At 41.6% G+C, this 16,218-nt stretch overlaps 1 protein-coding gene across 4 annotated transcripts in view; it reads left to right on the top strand.

Annotated features, from left to right (window-relative positions):
* SLAIN1 (SLAIN family member 1) overlaps positions 1-15,009 on the top strand; it is a 107,433-nt gene extending 92,424 nt beyond the window's left edge. For all 4 annotated transcript variants that reach the window (XM_090023854.1, XM_090023835.1, XM_090023844.1 and 1 more), the window contains 3 exons: positions 5,829-5,984; positions 7,450-7,732; positions 13,915-15,009. In XM_090023854.1, the coding sequence (XP_089879980.1) occupies positions 5,829-5,984; positions 7,450-7,732; positions 13,915-13,990 (515 nt within the window). In that variant the 3' untranslated portion in view covers positions 13,991-15,009. The remainder of the gene's footprint in view (positions 1-5,828; positions 5,985-7,449; positions 7,733-13,914) is intronic.
* Positions 15,010-16,218: the final 1,209 nt, after the last annotated feature.

The following is a 16,218-nucleotide window of genomic DNA, read 5'->3' as shown; positions in this document are numbered from 1 at the left end:
CATTCCCTGGTCATTGCTGTTCCCTCCCTACCTCCCAGGATGCTTAGTATGCTGGGACAGGACCCAGATCACTGAAACTGGTGCCTCTCTGGTTCTGGTGAAGGGGGTTCCATAGGGACTGGTCTGGTATCCTAGTTTGGCAGGTTCCCACTGCCTCCTGCCTGGAGAGCAGCAATTTTGAGGTGTTTCAGTTGGGGAGTACTATAGGAGCTGTAGCCATGTCTCATGCTGAAATAATACCCTTTTGAAATGTTTCCAAGTTCCCTGCCCTTGGAAACATTTCAGAAGTTGCTTCTGCTGACACTCTCTTAAATCAACACACATTTGTTAAAAATTTGGAGTAATGCGTTTTTTGAAGTTATACTGGCTGACAAAAACTCTGCATAGCTACCTAATATAAAACAAAATTAAAAATAGAAAAATGTGTTTGTACACTCTTTGTTTTCCTTATCCACAGTTGTTTATCTAATTTGTCTGTGCATTCACTGCAAATAGGATAAGGATACGATTGAAGCTAGTGATATCATACGCGGGTTTCTTGTGCAGTTTACACAAAAGTAGGCTAAAGCTCAAGGATTGAGTAAGTGACGAGATGTGGGGTAGACCTTCACCACAAAGTTAGCCCAGGTCCTCCTTCAGTGTTGTCCATAATCTTACTCCCATCCGCACACCTCAGGCTGGGCTGTTTGCTGAGTTTTGCTTATTACACTCAAGCTGGTTACCTATTCATTTTGTCGGGAAGAAAGGAGCTAATCAACTAGGGCAGTTCAGTCTTTTGGGCTGGTAGGCCACATGAGCAGTGCCCAGCCATCTGGGCCAGATCAGGCTGGGGTTCCTGATCCGGCATGGATTATGTTATATACTGTATGCACTTAATTCAGTGTTGTTTTAGATTCAAAGGTAACCCCCAATTAATTGGACTTTATACATAGAAGATTTATAATTTTCCATGTGTAGAATCTAATTGGAGGGTTGCCTGTAATTCATCTCCTCCCCACAGCTGCATGAGGGAAGGCAGTGTGGGCAGCAGATGGTATGGGGAGGTCAAGCAGCTTGTTCCCTGTTTGTGTATGCCCCCTTGCCACCTCTGCCCCTGCCTGCCCTTCTCTGCACAGCCTGAGGTCCTACCCCCAGCCTCTGCTTCTCCCTCTCCAACCCCCCCCCACCTCTGCTCCCTGCTACCTCATCCCCTTACTCTTGCTTTGCGTCAACAGGGTCCATCCCCATTCTAGCCTGGGACACTAAGTACAGCCCCAGCTCCTGCAGCAGCCATGTGGGCTCTGTGTCACTGCTATGGGGCCAGGCTGGGGGTGTGCTCAGCGCCGTAGGCTGTAGCATGGATGGAGCCTGCTGGTGCAAAACAAGGGTAAGAGGGGAAGGGAGGGGGCAGGCAGGGGAGCAGAGGCTGTGTGGGGAGGTAGATGGGGAAGAGGCTGCAGTGGGGAGATGGCGAGGTACGGAGGTGGTGGTGGGGAGCAAGCAACAGCTGCAGCTATGATCTCAACCCTGGGTGGGGGCTGGAGCCTAAGCCACAGCAGCTGTCTGTTTTGGAAAGCTAGAAACAAGACTAAAAGTAGTGGAAAACACTATATTAAAGAAATGGTTGATTGTAAGAAAGTAAAATATTAAAGATATAGGAATTGGAAATGGACAGATCTCTTTATCAGGTCCTGGAAAAATTTAATAATAATGGAATTTGTGTAATTAGTGTTGGATACAAAGGACCAACTTACAGGATCATAATAAATTCTAATTTAGTATGCGTGATGTGAAATTAATAATAAAATCATAAATGCAAACTTTGAGTCATGAAGGGTACTAGTCACCTTAGCACATGTGCATACCCAGTCCCTCGCACTCCTTCAAACCCATGTAGTATAGTATATAGTAGCTGCTGTAGTGATTGTGAGAGCACTGGTGTCAGTATATATACCTATCTGAGGTCCTGGAGTCTGCTGTCTATGGTCAGTTTCCTTCAAGGCGATGTCTGCTCCAGAAGGGGGTCGCCTGCTTGTCCTGCTGTCTTGCTAAGTCAGGTGCTGGATGAGAGGGCACCACTGAGGGTCATGCTTCACTGCCTTTTATCCCTTTTTGGCAGACTAGTGTGATCCCCCAGAACTATCTTGGCTGCCCAGTTCAGAGGTTGCTGTCCCACTTGGGTCTTGAGTGTGCATGACAGCTGTTAGTCACAGGGGTCTCTGCCTGTTCATACATGCAGTTTCGGGAGTCAGTTTGTGATTTTGATTAATTTAACAGTGGTATTGTTAAGGGTTGCAAGAATAGTCAATAGGGTAGGTGCTCAGTTCCAGGAATCAGTTCTTTGGCTTGATTATTCTACAAGTCATTTTAGGCTAGAGTTTTGTAATGGTAAGTTCCTCTGGCTAGACTGTTGTCAATTAACAACCACAGGCTCTCACTTTGTCTTCAGTTATCTACTGATTCATACATACATTCACTCAGGGGGACCAGCCCAATACAGCAATACAGTTCCAGCAATTACAATTCCATTGCATTCTTACAATAATAGTTCTAGTAATACAAAGTATTATTTTACTTCCAAGAAAAATACATTTCTTAAAAGTTAAAAGGTATAACATATAAAATACTGAATGCCAGGGTAAAGATGAGACAGATGAAATATAAAAATGCACTGTGAGGTAGTGAGGATCACAGGCTACTGGGGACAATAAGTGAGTTAGGTTAGCACCGGAATATATTTACAGTCTTTGAAGTGGATATTTTATTCTTTTGCTTTCTTTAGTGATGCTTAAGTCAATTGAGATGTAGGTGCAGTTTGTAGGTTTCTCCTGCAGAAAGCCATTCCAGCTTTCTGGCTTGCTCTAAGCCTTGCCCCATCCATGCAACAAGTGTGCTAGGTCTCTGTCAATACTTAGAAGGAAAAATAAATGAACAAAGTGGGGGAGGAGGGATTCAGGCAAGAAGGGGCTTCTTGTTACAACAGGAGACTTCAATTTCCCTGCTATAGACTGGACAATAAACACTATCTATAATAGTAGGGTGCAGATATTTTTGGAAGAGTTAGCTTGTACATTTCTGTATCAAATGGTCAGTGAACTTAATGAGAGGCAATGCCATCTTGGTTTGGCAAGTAACAGGGAATTTACTAGAATTGGTTGTGGGAAGTAATCTGGAATCAAGTGATCATAAATCAATTAGTTTAGTTTATATTGCAAGCTAGATGACACTAGTTCTACAAGGAATTTGGATTTCAGAAGGGATAGTTTGGGAAACTAAGAAAATTAGTTAAGGAGTCTGAATGAATTAATTTGGGAACTAAAGGACTTGAAAGTAGAAGCGCCATGAAATAAGTATTAATGCTTTTCAGATCTTGTTTCTCTAACTGTTTAGAGAGAGGCTACAGATCTATATGGATGAACAGGCACCTCCTAACTAGCCGTTAAGAATAATGTGAGGATCTACATAGAATGGAAAATAGGACTGATCAGCAAGGATGGATATGTTTCTGTAGTCAAATAATGTGGGAGCAAAGAGAGAATGGTCAGAGGCTTAGCTGGGTTACATTGTGTGAAGAATTGTAAATAGAAAAGGCTTCTTCAGTCCTATAAATTAGAAGAAAACCAGGAGGGAAGGAATGGGGCCAGGGTAGAAGACCTTGAAGATGGTAAATCAGAGCCAGCTACTGAATGAATACTTTGCCTTTATCTTCAGTAAGTATATATTTGTAATTAGAGTGGTTGAGTACCAAATGTCAATGGAATTTATCACATCTGAGCTGGAAGCAAAATTTAAATTGCTTTTTGACACAAAATTGGAGGGTCTGGATAATTTCCATCCCAGAATATTGAAAGAATTGGCATGTAAAATAGCAGCTCCTTTAGCACAGATCTTCAGTGCATCTGTCAATTTGTGGATAGTGCCCTGTAAATAGAAAATAACAGATGTAATGCCTGCATTCAAAAAAGAGGGATAATTTGACAGGCCATTATGGGCTTGCTATCTTGACTTCAGTAGTATGTAAGGTTATAGAACAGATACTGAAGGAAAGAATAATAAAAAATAAGGAAGTAAATAGAAGAGTGCAATTTTTATCCAAGGAAGATCATGTCTGACTAGTTTAATATGCTTCTATGAGAAGATAACTGCCTTCTTAGATAAGAGCAATAAAGTAAACTTAATTTACCCAGGTATGAACAAAGCTTTTTGTGCCATCCTTATAGGAAATTACTGGAGAGCATGGAGATCCATATAATCTTGAGGTGCATAAAGCATTGGCTTAAAGAGAGATCAGTAGATTGTATTAGGAACTGGGCTTACTTTGAAAGGTGAGATATCGGACTGGGAAGCAGTTACCAGTTTTGTTCCTTGGGTATCTGTCTTTGGACCTATCCTATTTAACATTTTTAATCAGCCACCTTAGTACTGAAGTAGATGTGACCTCACAACATTTGTAGGTGATACTGAACTGGGGGGATACTGCTGAGATAGAAAATTTTCGTGGATTATTTTTCAGGAAGTTTTAGATAATCTTGTAGAATGGCATGTTAGAAATTGTAGGAAGTTTAACAATAGGAAGTGCAATGTTGGGCATCTAGGAATCAGTGGAAAATACTTTAAATAGAAGATGGGACTCCTAGACTGGAAGACAACTGAGGAAGAGAGAGACCTGGGTATGTTGATTGACTGTAGGATGCCTCTGACCTTGCTGTTAGTATATGACTTTGAAAAAGACTAATGCAGTTCTAGGGTATACCAGTATGTTAGGAAATTCTTGGAGCCACCATTGGTGAGTGTGATATGTGGATGCAGGGAGAGCACACACCAACTGCAGATGTTTCCTCAGTCTGACAAAGGGTGTTTATACCTGAAAGCTTGCAAAGAAGTATTTTTCCAATTATTTGAATTGGTCTAATAAAAGATAGCAGATTTACCCAAAGAACCTTGTCTGCCTGTATGTGGATTCAAGTGTTTGTAATTCCATTGTTGTGGTAGAGAAGTAGTCGTCTTGCTGTTTGGAAAGCATCTAGAGATCTCATGATTCAGGGCTTTGGCTTCCTTATAAACAGGGTTCTTGGTTTTCTCTGATTTAAAATCCCCAATTTTTGGCTAAAAAAAAAAATTCTAAATCCACACCCACACACACATTTCATTTTAATCATGGAAAATGTGGATTTAGGGGTTACATTTTTTTAACTGAAAATTAGGGAATTTTTTTTTTTTTTTTAAATCAGAGAAAATCATGATCCCTGCTCATAAATGCTTTATTGGCTTTGGGGTTTTTTTCCTTATGGCTTTTACTTCAGCTAGTACAAGTAAAATTTAAGTTATTAATTTGGCCAGGTTTAGGCACCTAGAATCCATATACAGTAAGAGCTCTGTATTGGCAGGTGGTGGCAGCCACACATGGGGTGAGGGTGGCGGCAGCTGCACATAGAGCAGGGGTTGTGGCGGCAGCTGCGGCAGAGCGGCAGCAGTGCAGGGTGGTGGGTGGCAGCAGTGTGCGAGTTCCCCCCCACGTCCAGCTGGCCTGAAATTCTGGTTAGTAGCGTGGGCCAGTTACTAAAATGCTGGTTAACACAGCTTTCACTATATAAACAACAGGCAAACTTGGGCCCATCCAAGTTGCTGATTTGGAATAATAGGTAAATCATTTATGTTACAGTGTTAGAAGTGTTAACACACTAGTCCCTATGCAATTCCTATTTTGCCCCATAGGGGAAAACATCTTCCTTTTTGTTGAAATAATTTGGCTTTAATTTTCCCTGTCTACAAAAGTCAGTAGCTGGTTGTAGTGTTTGATAGAAATCGCATGAGTGTGGTCATTGTGGATTTGGGTTTTTTTGCTTCAGATAAACTCCGAAGAAGCATGCCTAACCTAGCTCGGATGCCAAGTACTCCTACCATTAATAGCAATGCAAGTTCTCCAGTCACTGTGAGGAATAGTCAGAGCTTTGATTCCAATCTACATGGAGCTGGTAATGGGATTTCAAGAATGCAGTCTTGTAGTAAGTATGCTTCTTTTACTCTGTTGTTGTGCTGAAAGCCCCTACAGTATTGTGAAATATTTACACAAAATTGTGAATAACTTGTTACTTACTTGAGGAAAAATTGTTAGAAGGCCTTAACCACTTCTTTGTTGCTGCCCTTTTAACCATCTAAGAAGTTTCCAAGTTCTTGCTTTTGAAAAGAATTTCTGTCCAATCATGTTTCCTAGTAATGAAAACTCCATCATGCTTTGTTTAGTCCCCGTACATCCAACATGGAAGTTTTAAAAAAAAAAAATCCATTACTCATGTTAGATTTTTTCCCCTGAAGGATGCACCAATAAAGTAACTGCATGACATAATGTACTGTGCTATTTTGGTTGTACCTTTTCAGCTTTGACACTACAACTGAAAATGTAACATGGGCTACTTTAATGATCAGCAATACTGATACAGAATATTGGATAAATATTGTCTTAAAGTATATACTCGCTGTCGGTCTCTCCCTTGGAACCTGTACCACTTTGTTCCAAGGGAAGAAAAGAGCATCATTAAGGATGAATTAATTAGCTGCTGAGCAGGAGAATCAGAATAGCTCTCTAGCCTGGTGACCAGGGCAGGGCATTCACCTGGAAGGCAGGGAGCCTGGGTCCCAGTCAAGTCCCTGTTTTAGTGAACGTGTATTTATGGTGATTGAAGGGTATTTATCATTTTCTTTTTTGAAGATTTCAAATGATTTCAGCTGCTGTGAACTACATGGCTCAAGTACTTGAGGCATTTTGGTACTCAGCTTCTGTAAACTCTGTGAACTGTAAAACATAGGTGATATACACTAGAGGGCAGAGTCATGTAATAAATCTCTATACAAAGCTTTTGGACACTAGCACTGGTATGAAATGACAAGCATACCTGGATTGTGTTATTAAATTCAAGAAACTTTTTTAGTCTTTTGTCTGTTTTACATATAAAACATAGACACAAATAATGCCAAAGAATTGTCTTTATTGCATGAGAGAGAGCATATGAAGTATTGCACTAATTACAGCAACTGACCTTTGTAGTGATGTGAGAAAAAGAATTGATTATTATTTTAGCAGTTTTGCAAGACAAGTTTGCTCTGTTAAAACTGTAATTACACCAAATGGAGAATGGCTTTTATTTACTCAGAATAAATACTAAAACACTGCTGAGCAGAGGAAGACGGGAAGAATAGGTGGTTGGTTTTTCTGGTGATGAGGCAGGATGTTTTATTGTTTATAGGTGTGGAGTTCTTAATTGTGTACTTCAGCCAGACTTTCTCACACATTTTGTATATCTGCAAGTCTAATTTTTAAATCCATTTACAGTTGGCTTGATTGAAGTAAAAGGTCAAATTAGTGCATTGATCACTGTTTCAGGTTGCATAGAAATATAGTATGTGTTGATATATGATTGACATTATAATATAATATGCTGTTTTAATTCTTTTCTCTTCCCCTCTTTGTAGTTCCATCTCCAGGACAACTGCAGCATAGAGTTCATAGTGTGGGACATTTTCCAGTGTCTGTCAGACAGCCTCTGAAAGCTACAGCATATGTAAGCCCAACTGTGCAAGGCAGCAGTAATATTCCTGTGTCCAGTAGCTTGCAGTTGCATTCTAACACTGGAATCCCAATGCCAAACAAGACTGCTAATGCAGGGATTGTTGGACGCAGTGCTCTTCCAAGACCGTCATTGGCCGTAAGTGGTAGTAGCATACCCAGGAGTAAAATTGCACAGCCCGTTCGAAGGTAAGAGATTCTTTGCATTAAGGAGTTAAGTGCACCTCTGTTACATTTGGAAAGTCTTGGCTTTGATCATGTTTTTTTGGAAAAATGTGAACTCAGGCTTTTGAACAGAAACACTTGCAGAAAATGCTGATTCTGAGCCCAATCCTTTCCTCCATTCAATGCATGTAAATTTCTGCCTCTCTTCAGACAATGAAAAAGGGCCTATACATAAACTTATGGAATAGTAGTATTGGAAAGGACCTCATGAGAGCATTTAGTTCAACCCCTGCTTAAGGCAGAATTGTCCCAGAATAAACTACCCCAGTGCAGTGTCTGTCTAGTCTGCTCTTAGAAGCACACAACAAAAGCAATTCTGTAACCTCTGTGATTAGCCTGTTCCAATGCTAAAGTACCCTGATAGTGATAGAGTTCTTCCTAATATCCAGCCTAAATTTCTGTTGTTGCAGTTTAAGACCATTGTTCCTTGTCCTGTTCACAGCTGCAGTAGAGAATAGTCTATCTCAGGAGTGTGCAACATACGGCCCGTGGACCAGATCTGGCCTACCAAGGAATTCTGTGTGGCTCACGGTGGGGCCCTCGGCCCGGCCCAGCCCAGGTACAGGGGGAAGTTTAGGCCATGGCATGTGCAGCCAGTCCCACCGTCCCTGGGCATGGGGTAGCTGCAATGCGGTGGTCATGCTGCGTTAGCACCTCTCCTGCTCCCCTCCCCTGCCCCTTCCTCTCAGGCCACAGCAGCTCACCACAACTCCTTAAGTGGCCATCCAGCCCAAATAATTGCCCACCCCGGTCTATCTCCATGGATAAACGTTCCTTCAGGCAATTTGAAGATTGCTGTCAAATCCACCCTTGGTCTTCTCTTCTCCAAACTAAATAATCCTGGTTCTTTCAGCCTGTCCTCGTGAGTCATGTTTTCCAGTCCTCTACTCATTTTTGTTACTCTCCCCGGGACCCTATCTAGTTTGTCTACATTTTTCTTGAAGTAAGAGGTACTTTTGTGGACACAGTACTCTTAAGTGAGGCCTTACCAATGTCAAGTATAGCAAGAGAATCACTTCCCTTAACTTGCAAGTAATGTTCCTATTAATACAGCCTAGTCTGCTATGGACCTTTTGTGCAACAACAGTTGGTGCTTATTCAGCTTATGGACCACTGTGACCCCTAGGTCCTTCATCCTACCCATTCCATCTCCAGTCTGTATTTGTGCATCTGATGCTCCATCCCAAATGCAAGTCTGCACTTTTCCTTGTTGATTTTCATTCTGTTAATTTCGGATAAACCCTAGTAAGATAACAAGTTTTGGATTTGGATTTACATCACATAAATATAACCATGCAGCAAGAATTAATGTGTGTAGAAGGGAATGAATCTAAAACAGTCTGTAATAAAACGAACAAGCTTGTTTTACTTTCCTGCCTACTTGAAGACATAACTTTAACTTTCTCATAAACGTCCAAATTCTTGTTAAATAAATGACTTCTATAGTCAGAAAGTCGGTGTCATGAGATAAATATGAATCAGAAGCGTGAGCAGAAAATGCTGTTAATTGCTTTTAATAGCAAGTGGCTTGCAGCTGAAGCATCTCAGCCTGTAGTAATGACAGGCAGTAATGACAGGCTGCCACATAGGCAGTTCCCAGGTTATGAACCACAGAGCAGAAGACCTTGGCTGATATCTTGTCCCTTCAGATGTACTGTAATATCAGGTGCTGCCCTAGAGCCAGACTGATGATTGCTAAAGATAGAAGGATTCCAGGTAGTGTTTGAATGACAAGTTTATGAGACTCAAACACACAGACAGATTGGAGTTCAGCCTGGAGCTCTTCAAGTTCTCTGATTTTATTTTTAATTTTTTTTTTTTTAATGTAGATAATAAAAGCTGCTTTCTATTCTTTAGGGATTATCTTGGACAAAATCCAGTCACTACAGGCAGATATTCAAAGCTTAGTGATTGTTACTGTGATAACTTTTAAAGAACAGGATTTCAGACCACCAGATTCTTGAGCTGTCTTTTCACCAAGAGACTGATAAGTAAAACAAATTCCTTTAACTCCAGCTAGCTTAAACATAGGAACTGACCAATTTTTACTATGCCAATATGGCATTTCATTTGCCAAGCATGGCAAATGTTTGCAATGCAGACGTTCCAAATGAAATTTATATTCAAAGCGCACTGTGTGTCTTTGCAGCTGTTAGAGTAGAAGGCATTTTGTTATCTCAAGTGTCTTCATCAGCATCTGTTAGGCCAGGCTGTTAAATACCAAAGTATTGGCACCTCAGCTATCTAAGTATCTCACCTAAGGTCTTTCTGCATCAAGGAATTTTGGCCTTTTCAGACAGGCCTCTACACAGTATTCTTCAGGCTGTATTTCATTTTGTGAAACATAATGGAAATATATGAAAACTACATTTGCTAAAATGTATTGTATATCAGTCCCCTGGGGGAAGATGTGATGGTCTCTCCCTCCCCCTTCTGTGGTCTCCTTATTCTTTGCTATTCTTGGCAATTGGCTAAACTGCTCTTTCTGTATCAGCCCCTCAGGGAGAGAAGAAGCTGGTTAGCCTGCTTTACCCCTCACATTGAGTAAGCTTTTTGTTCAGAATCATTTTAGAGGAAAGGCCAATTAGTTTTTCCGTGCCTATAAAAACTGTAAATGCTCTTAATTGAGTTGCTGGCAGGCTGGTAGTTCCTGCAGTGATTTTTTTTTTTTTCCTTTGAGAGAACTCTGATTAAATGATTAGTTTCATTAAGCAAAGTGCCATTAAGAGTTCTGCATCCTTTCTTCATGACACCGATAGGTTTGCTGGGGTGGTGTTGCTACGCTTTAGTTGTTCAATATTGAGTTCCATCAATGAGAGGAGTTATTTATGTCTCTCCTATCTAAGCACCGACCTCTATTTAAAGACCAACTCACAAAATTTATACTCCAGATTGTGATGGGACCTCTTGAGCTGCCAGGAAGGGTTGTAGATGACACTGTACATAAGGGAACATTCCTGTTTCTGCCCTAATGATCCACCAGAGGGGCTGGAAGGGGCTGACAGTGATTGTATGAGGGGAGCCATGGAGAGGGTGATGGGTGAACAATGCAGTCCTGCACTTGAGATGGAATAATTGCATGCACCAATACAGACCAGGGAATGACTGCCTAGGGCTGTGGTTTTGCAGAGAAGGACCTGGGAGTTACAGTGACCATAAACTAAATATGATTGCAGTGTACTCTTGTTGTAAAAAAGGCTAACCACTCTAGTGGTAGAGAACAGAAACAGTGGAAGCAACAGTAGTTACAGCTAGAGAGGGGCAGTGAAGTAAAAGAACGAGAGCTTAATGGGAAGGGTTGATTGGTTTGATTTAAATGTAGTAGTAGGTTGTGGCTTTGGCCTGTTCGTACAGACATGCGGGGAGCCTGCTTCAACACGGTGGAAGCGCATCGGAGCAGACTCGATTACAGGCAGTCTTTGACTTATGACTTCTTGATTTATGACTAACTGCTGTTACAACCTTTATAAATTGACGTCATGCTTCGAGGTTCTGATGTCTACTTCAACTTTACAATGCTCGATAGAGCTGCATCCAGCTCGTAAGTCTGGAAGGGGAGGGGGGAAGGAAGGGGTGTGGGCAAATCAACACCCCTTTAGCAAAGGAGGGATTAGGACTTGAGGCAAGTGCTGCCCAGCTGGGTGGGGGGCATGCAGGACAAAGGTGCAGCTCATCTGGGGGTGTGGGGAGGGGGGGTGTGGCTCCTGCCACTGCCTGCTGCTGGTCTGGGAACTGTTCATCCAGCAGCTCCTGTTGCTACTCCCACTGCTTATCTGGGAGGGCACAGGGTGCGGGGGAGGTGCCCCCAGATCTGTGTGGGGCAGGCGGGGCTGGGGCTGTACTGTGCTGTGCTCTGAGCAGGTGCGGCTGGGAGTGGGGGCTATGCCCTGCTGCCACTTGCCCGGTTGGGGTGGGGAGGGGGGCGCAGGACGGAGGTGCTGCGCTGCGCTGCGCTGCCTCTGAATGAGCAGTGCATAGCGGCAGGAGCTATCCCCCCCTTCCCGGTACCCCCCAGATGAGCTGTGGCTTTGTCCCATGCCCCTCTGCCCTGGCAGCTTGTCCATCTCCTGCCCCTGTTCCATTTTCAGCCCCAATCCCTCCTTCACTGCAGGGGTGTTGATCTGACACCCCCTCCCCTTCCACCACAACAGACTTACCAGCTGGATGCAGCTGTGTCATAAAGGAACCAATCGCCCATTTATAACATTGTTCCTATGGGAAAATTCATTCTGAGTTGCAACATTTCGACTTAAGATGCAGTTTTTAGGAACCATTCCATTGCAAGTCTGAGGACTGCCCGTAATTAAGTCTTCTGGTGCACGGTAATTGATATGCTCTGGCAGCCTTCTGCATTGCATGTATCAGCATCGCTGCTCTGAAAAAATGGTGGTGGGGCACTGAAGTAAACATGTTTGATGAGCTTTAGTGCAAAGTGCCCTGCTACTGTTTATTCAGCATGGGGAAGCTGATACACGTGACATGCGGGTGCTTTTAATTAGCACAGCTCACTAATTAAAGTGCCCAGTGCCATGTCCCAAAGCACATACGAAAATACCCTTAATGGTTCAGTCCCCTTGGCAGATTTTATAGCACCACATTCAGTACCATTCATCTCCTCTAATGGACTCTGTTTTCCAACCCCCTTTGCTCCTATTTATTTTCAGCAAACTTACATTGCTTTAAAATATGTGTGGTCTTTTTGAAATTGCTAATGTGGCAGAAGGATCCACGTTGAGTACTGCACCTAACTAGTTACGCCAGGCAGGTTTTCTTTGAATCCTATTTGGAACGGCTGTCCTCAGTAGCATGTTGAAGTGTGGAGGGAGGGGGGAATACTTAATTGCTAGTGAGTTAATAATGAATGCCTGTTGTTAATATGACTTCTACATTGTGGTACTAATGTTTTTTTTCCAGTTTTTGTAAGGCCAGTTTCAGTAATGCTTTCTCTCCCCTGGATAATATTTTATTCTGCCCTTGGCAGAAAAAAAATCCAGGCACTTTTTTTTTTTTAAGTGCATGCTGAGCCTAACAGTTTGGGGGAATCTCTCTTTTTTTTTTTTTTTTTAATTGGAATTGGATTTCTGCTGTCTGTTTGTATTTGGACATATCTGCTGTCCTCAGTGACAAAAATACACTTTGGTTTAGCCATGCAGAGCCAACCAGCTATGTGAGAAGGGGGGTCTTCTGTTTGATCTCCTGCATCATCAGCAGAATTGTTTGCTTCAAGTTCTCAACTTATCCCACCTGTGCAAACTCATTGCAAGTGGTGGAATTGCAGGGGTCTCCCAGAGGGCTTAATTTGGCCTGCAGAAACTTCATTGCTGGTGCTGTGTGAGGAGCAAAGAACCCAGGGCTGGGAGGGGGGAGGAGGTGGAGAGAGGAGGAAAAAATAAAAAAGAAAGCAGTTTTCTTTTAAAGGATGGAGTGAGACTGATTGGAAAAAAGTTGTGTGAAAAGAAAGTTTGAAGGGGATGGGGAGGAAAAGAAAGTTTAACAGAGGGGTTCGATTGTACATTGTGTGTTGTGTCCCATAACTATTGACTGTATTCCTTGTTTAGGATAGATATGTGTTACAAAGTTTAGAAGAGACATCCTGGCCTTATGGAAATCAACGCAAAAACATCCATTGACTTGAGTAAAATTGGGATACTTATCCCAGATTTTTAGCCAGCCATGTGGTTTAATCAGGAATAATCCTGCCTTGAGCAAGGGGCTAGACTAAATGACTTCACGAGGTTCCTTCTAGTTCTGCTGTCCTACAGTCCTATCTAATTAGCAGGGATCCTGGTTTTCTCTGATGTAAAAAAAAACCCCAAATCCCCAAATTTTTGTTTTAGAAAAGTATCCCAAAATCCACATTTTTCTGCGATTTTAACATGAAATACAAGTATATGTGTATGTATGACTGTGATTTCATTTTAATCATGGAAAAAATGTAGATTTCAGGTTACTTTTTTTAAACTGAAAATTGGGGATATTTTTTTTTAATTGGAGAAAACCAGGATCCCTGCTAATTAGTCTGGAGCTTGAAATATACCCTGGTAGACTGTTTAGATAAGAATAGACCTAAGGCCAACTTATACACAAGTAATGGATTACGTGTCTTATTATTCTCCCTCCTAAATTGTGGCTTCTTTTTTTAACAGTTTTCTTCAGCCTCCAAAGCCACTTTCTTCACTTAGTACTCTACGAGACGGGAGTTGGAGAGATGGCTGCTACTGATGTTGAATACCCCTGAACAACAGAAAATAAATGATGCAGATTTGATTTACCCAGCTGGCTGGGTAACTCTGTTAAAAGAGGGGAGGGTCACACAGTATTATTTCCCCTGAGGTTTTAATATCTAAGAATATCCATAATGCAGTGTCATTTAAAAAAATGAACACATTAAATACTAAATATTGCACTTAGTCATTTGCCTGGAAAACTGCAGTGTTATCAAACTAACAGTTGCAGTATTCATCATTTAGAACTTTAGCATTTTTATGTATGTGCAAAATACCAGAAATACTTCCTATGAGTGAACTAAGAACCACTATTTCAAACAGCTTTGCCATATTGAAATTTTGAGACAGTTTGTTCAAGTGTACTTCTATAAAGGCATTATGCTTTTTTTTTTCCAGATTTGGGGACCTATATTTACTTGATTTCCTGGCCCACCCAAGAACTTTATTTTTTGCACTTAATTTCTTTTACACTTGCTTGAACCACAGAGAGAGGATTTAATATTTCTGTGTGCCATAAATAATATTTTTGTGGTAATGTACTATTTTTTAGCACTAGGAACATATCCTACAAAAATACATTCATGGGCAATATGAAAGCAGTATTTTATGTTGTGGAAGCACAAACAAGTAGCATTCACTGGAAACTGCCATACAGCTGGCAGTCATAATGGTTTCGTTATTATCTTTCATTGTTTGTTCAAATGTTAATTTATTATCATGGTGTTTTGTATTTATGATGGCAGCGTAAATCACATTGCACTTAAAAGATGATCTCTAAACTACAGTTGACTTTCAATACTTTATTACAAAGAAAAAAATTGTAACATTTTATTAACAGTTGCTTATGGAAAATGAATGAATTTTAATGTGAATAAATCTTTTTGATAGACCTTTTACAAAATCCAATTGCACTAATCAATGCTTTCTTATAATGGCATATGATTTAATATTTGATTACAACCATGTATACTGCTGTTTTGGAATGTTTCAGAAATAAAGAATCTATTTCGGCAATATCGTGCTGTTTGAGTGGGCAATGTAAGTGTTGTCTATGTAATTACTTTAACTACTGATCTTTTTACTGTGTAGTCTTTTGAACACCAACTTTTTGCAAGTAGATGCAATATAGAGGTGCACTGATAACATTGGTCCCATATCAGATTGGCACTGATATGAGGAAAATTGAAACCATCGACATGATTTTTTTTTTTTTTTGGTCTGATGTGGCCAATAAATGCTGCGCGCATGTGTGCAGCTGCAGTGCAGCACACAGGCAGCCAGGAGCACAGCATGGCTAGCAGCCTGGTCTGTTGTGGGGAAAGGGGTGGGGAAATGGTGTGTGTGGGGGGGTCAGATTGAGGCCCCCCTCAGTGAGGGAGGGAGTGGGGTTGCGGCAGGGACAGCCGCTGAAAAGCCAGGGTTGGGCAAGACACAGGATAGAGCCATGGCTTATGTTGGAGGACTGGAGTGGGGGGGAGGGCATCTCCTGCTGTTGCATACCTCCCGGGAGGGCATGGGGGGCGGGAGCATGTGCCCCCAGATCTGCGTGCGGGCTGAGGGCAGGCTGGGACTGGGGCTGCACTGGACTCTTCCCAGCTGGGGGCTGGGCCAGGTTGTACTTGGGACAGGTGGTAGCGGCACTGCGGGGGGGGCTATAGCCCCCCCCCCCCATAACCCCGAAGAAGCAAATATGAAATGACAGTATACATTTTAATTTTATGTAGCTGAATTTTGCCTAGAAGACAGATTGGTGAAGATAAAATGTAATTAAAGGAGAACAGCCAAGTCTAGCTATTATAGTTGCTATAACAGGAGTCATAGTCCTATAGTTTGTGTGATTATTTACTTTTTTAGCCGTCTCAAGAATTGTGCTCCTGGATCTTTAGTTTTCTTTAGAAAAGGGGGACAGTGGTAGAATTAATGGGTAGAAAAAATAGTTTTGAGAGAAACTTCCAAATGAGAAGTGATTTCTAAATTGGTGAAAAAGATATCTGCACATCCCATGACACAATTGATCATGGGTATGAAATTCAGTTTTAACTTTCCAGTCTTCCAAGTTGGATAATTCTGAAGTGTCTTGCTCAAATAATAACCTATATTAAAAGTAATCAAGAAAGGAAAATGAAACGGGGAAACTTGAGATCTCTAGGTGGGTGTTTCAGAAAGGTGAGTACATGGAAACCATTTTGAAGTAAACTCGTTTTTGCCTTACAAAATAGTGGG

The sequence above is a fragment of the Crocodylus siamensis genome, chromosome 1 (genome assembly GCF_052110815.1).
Source record: "Crocodylus siamensis isolate JL-2025a chromosome 1, ASM5211081v1, whole genome shotgun sequence".
Taxonomy (NCBI): domain Eukaryota; kingdom Metazoa; phylum Chordata; order Crocodylia; family Crocodylidae; genus Crocodylus; species Crocodylus siamensis.
This window is presented reverse-complemented; position numbering and strand designations above follow the sequence as displayed.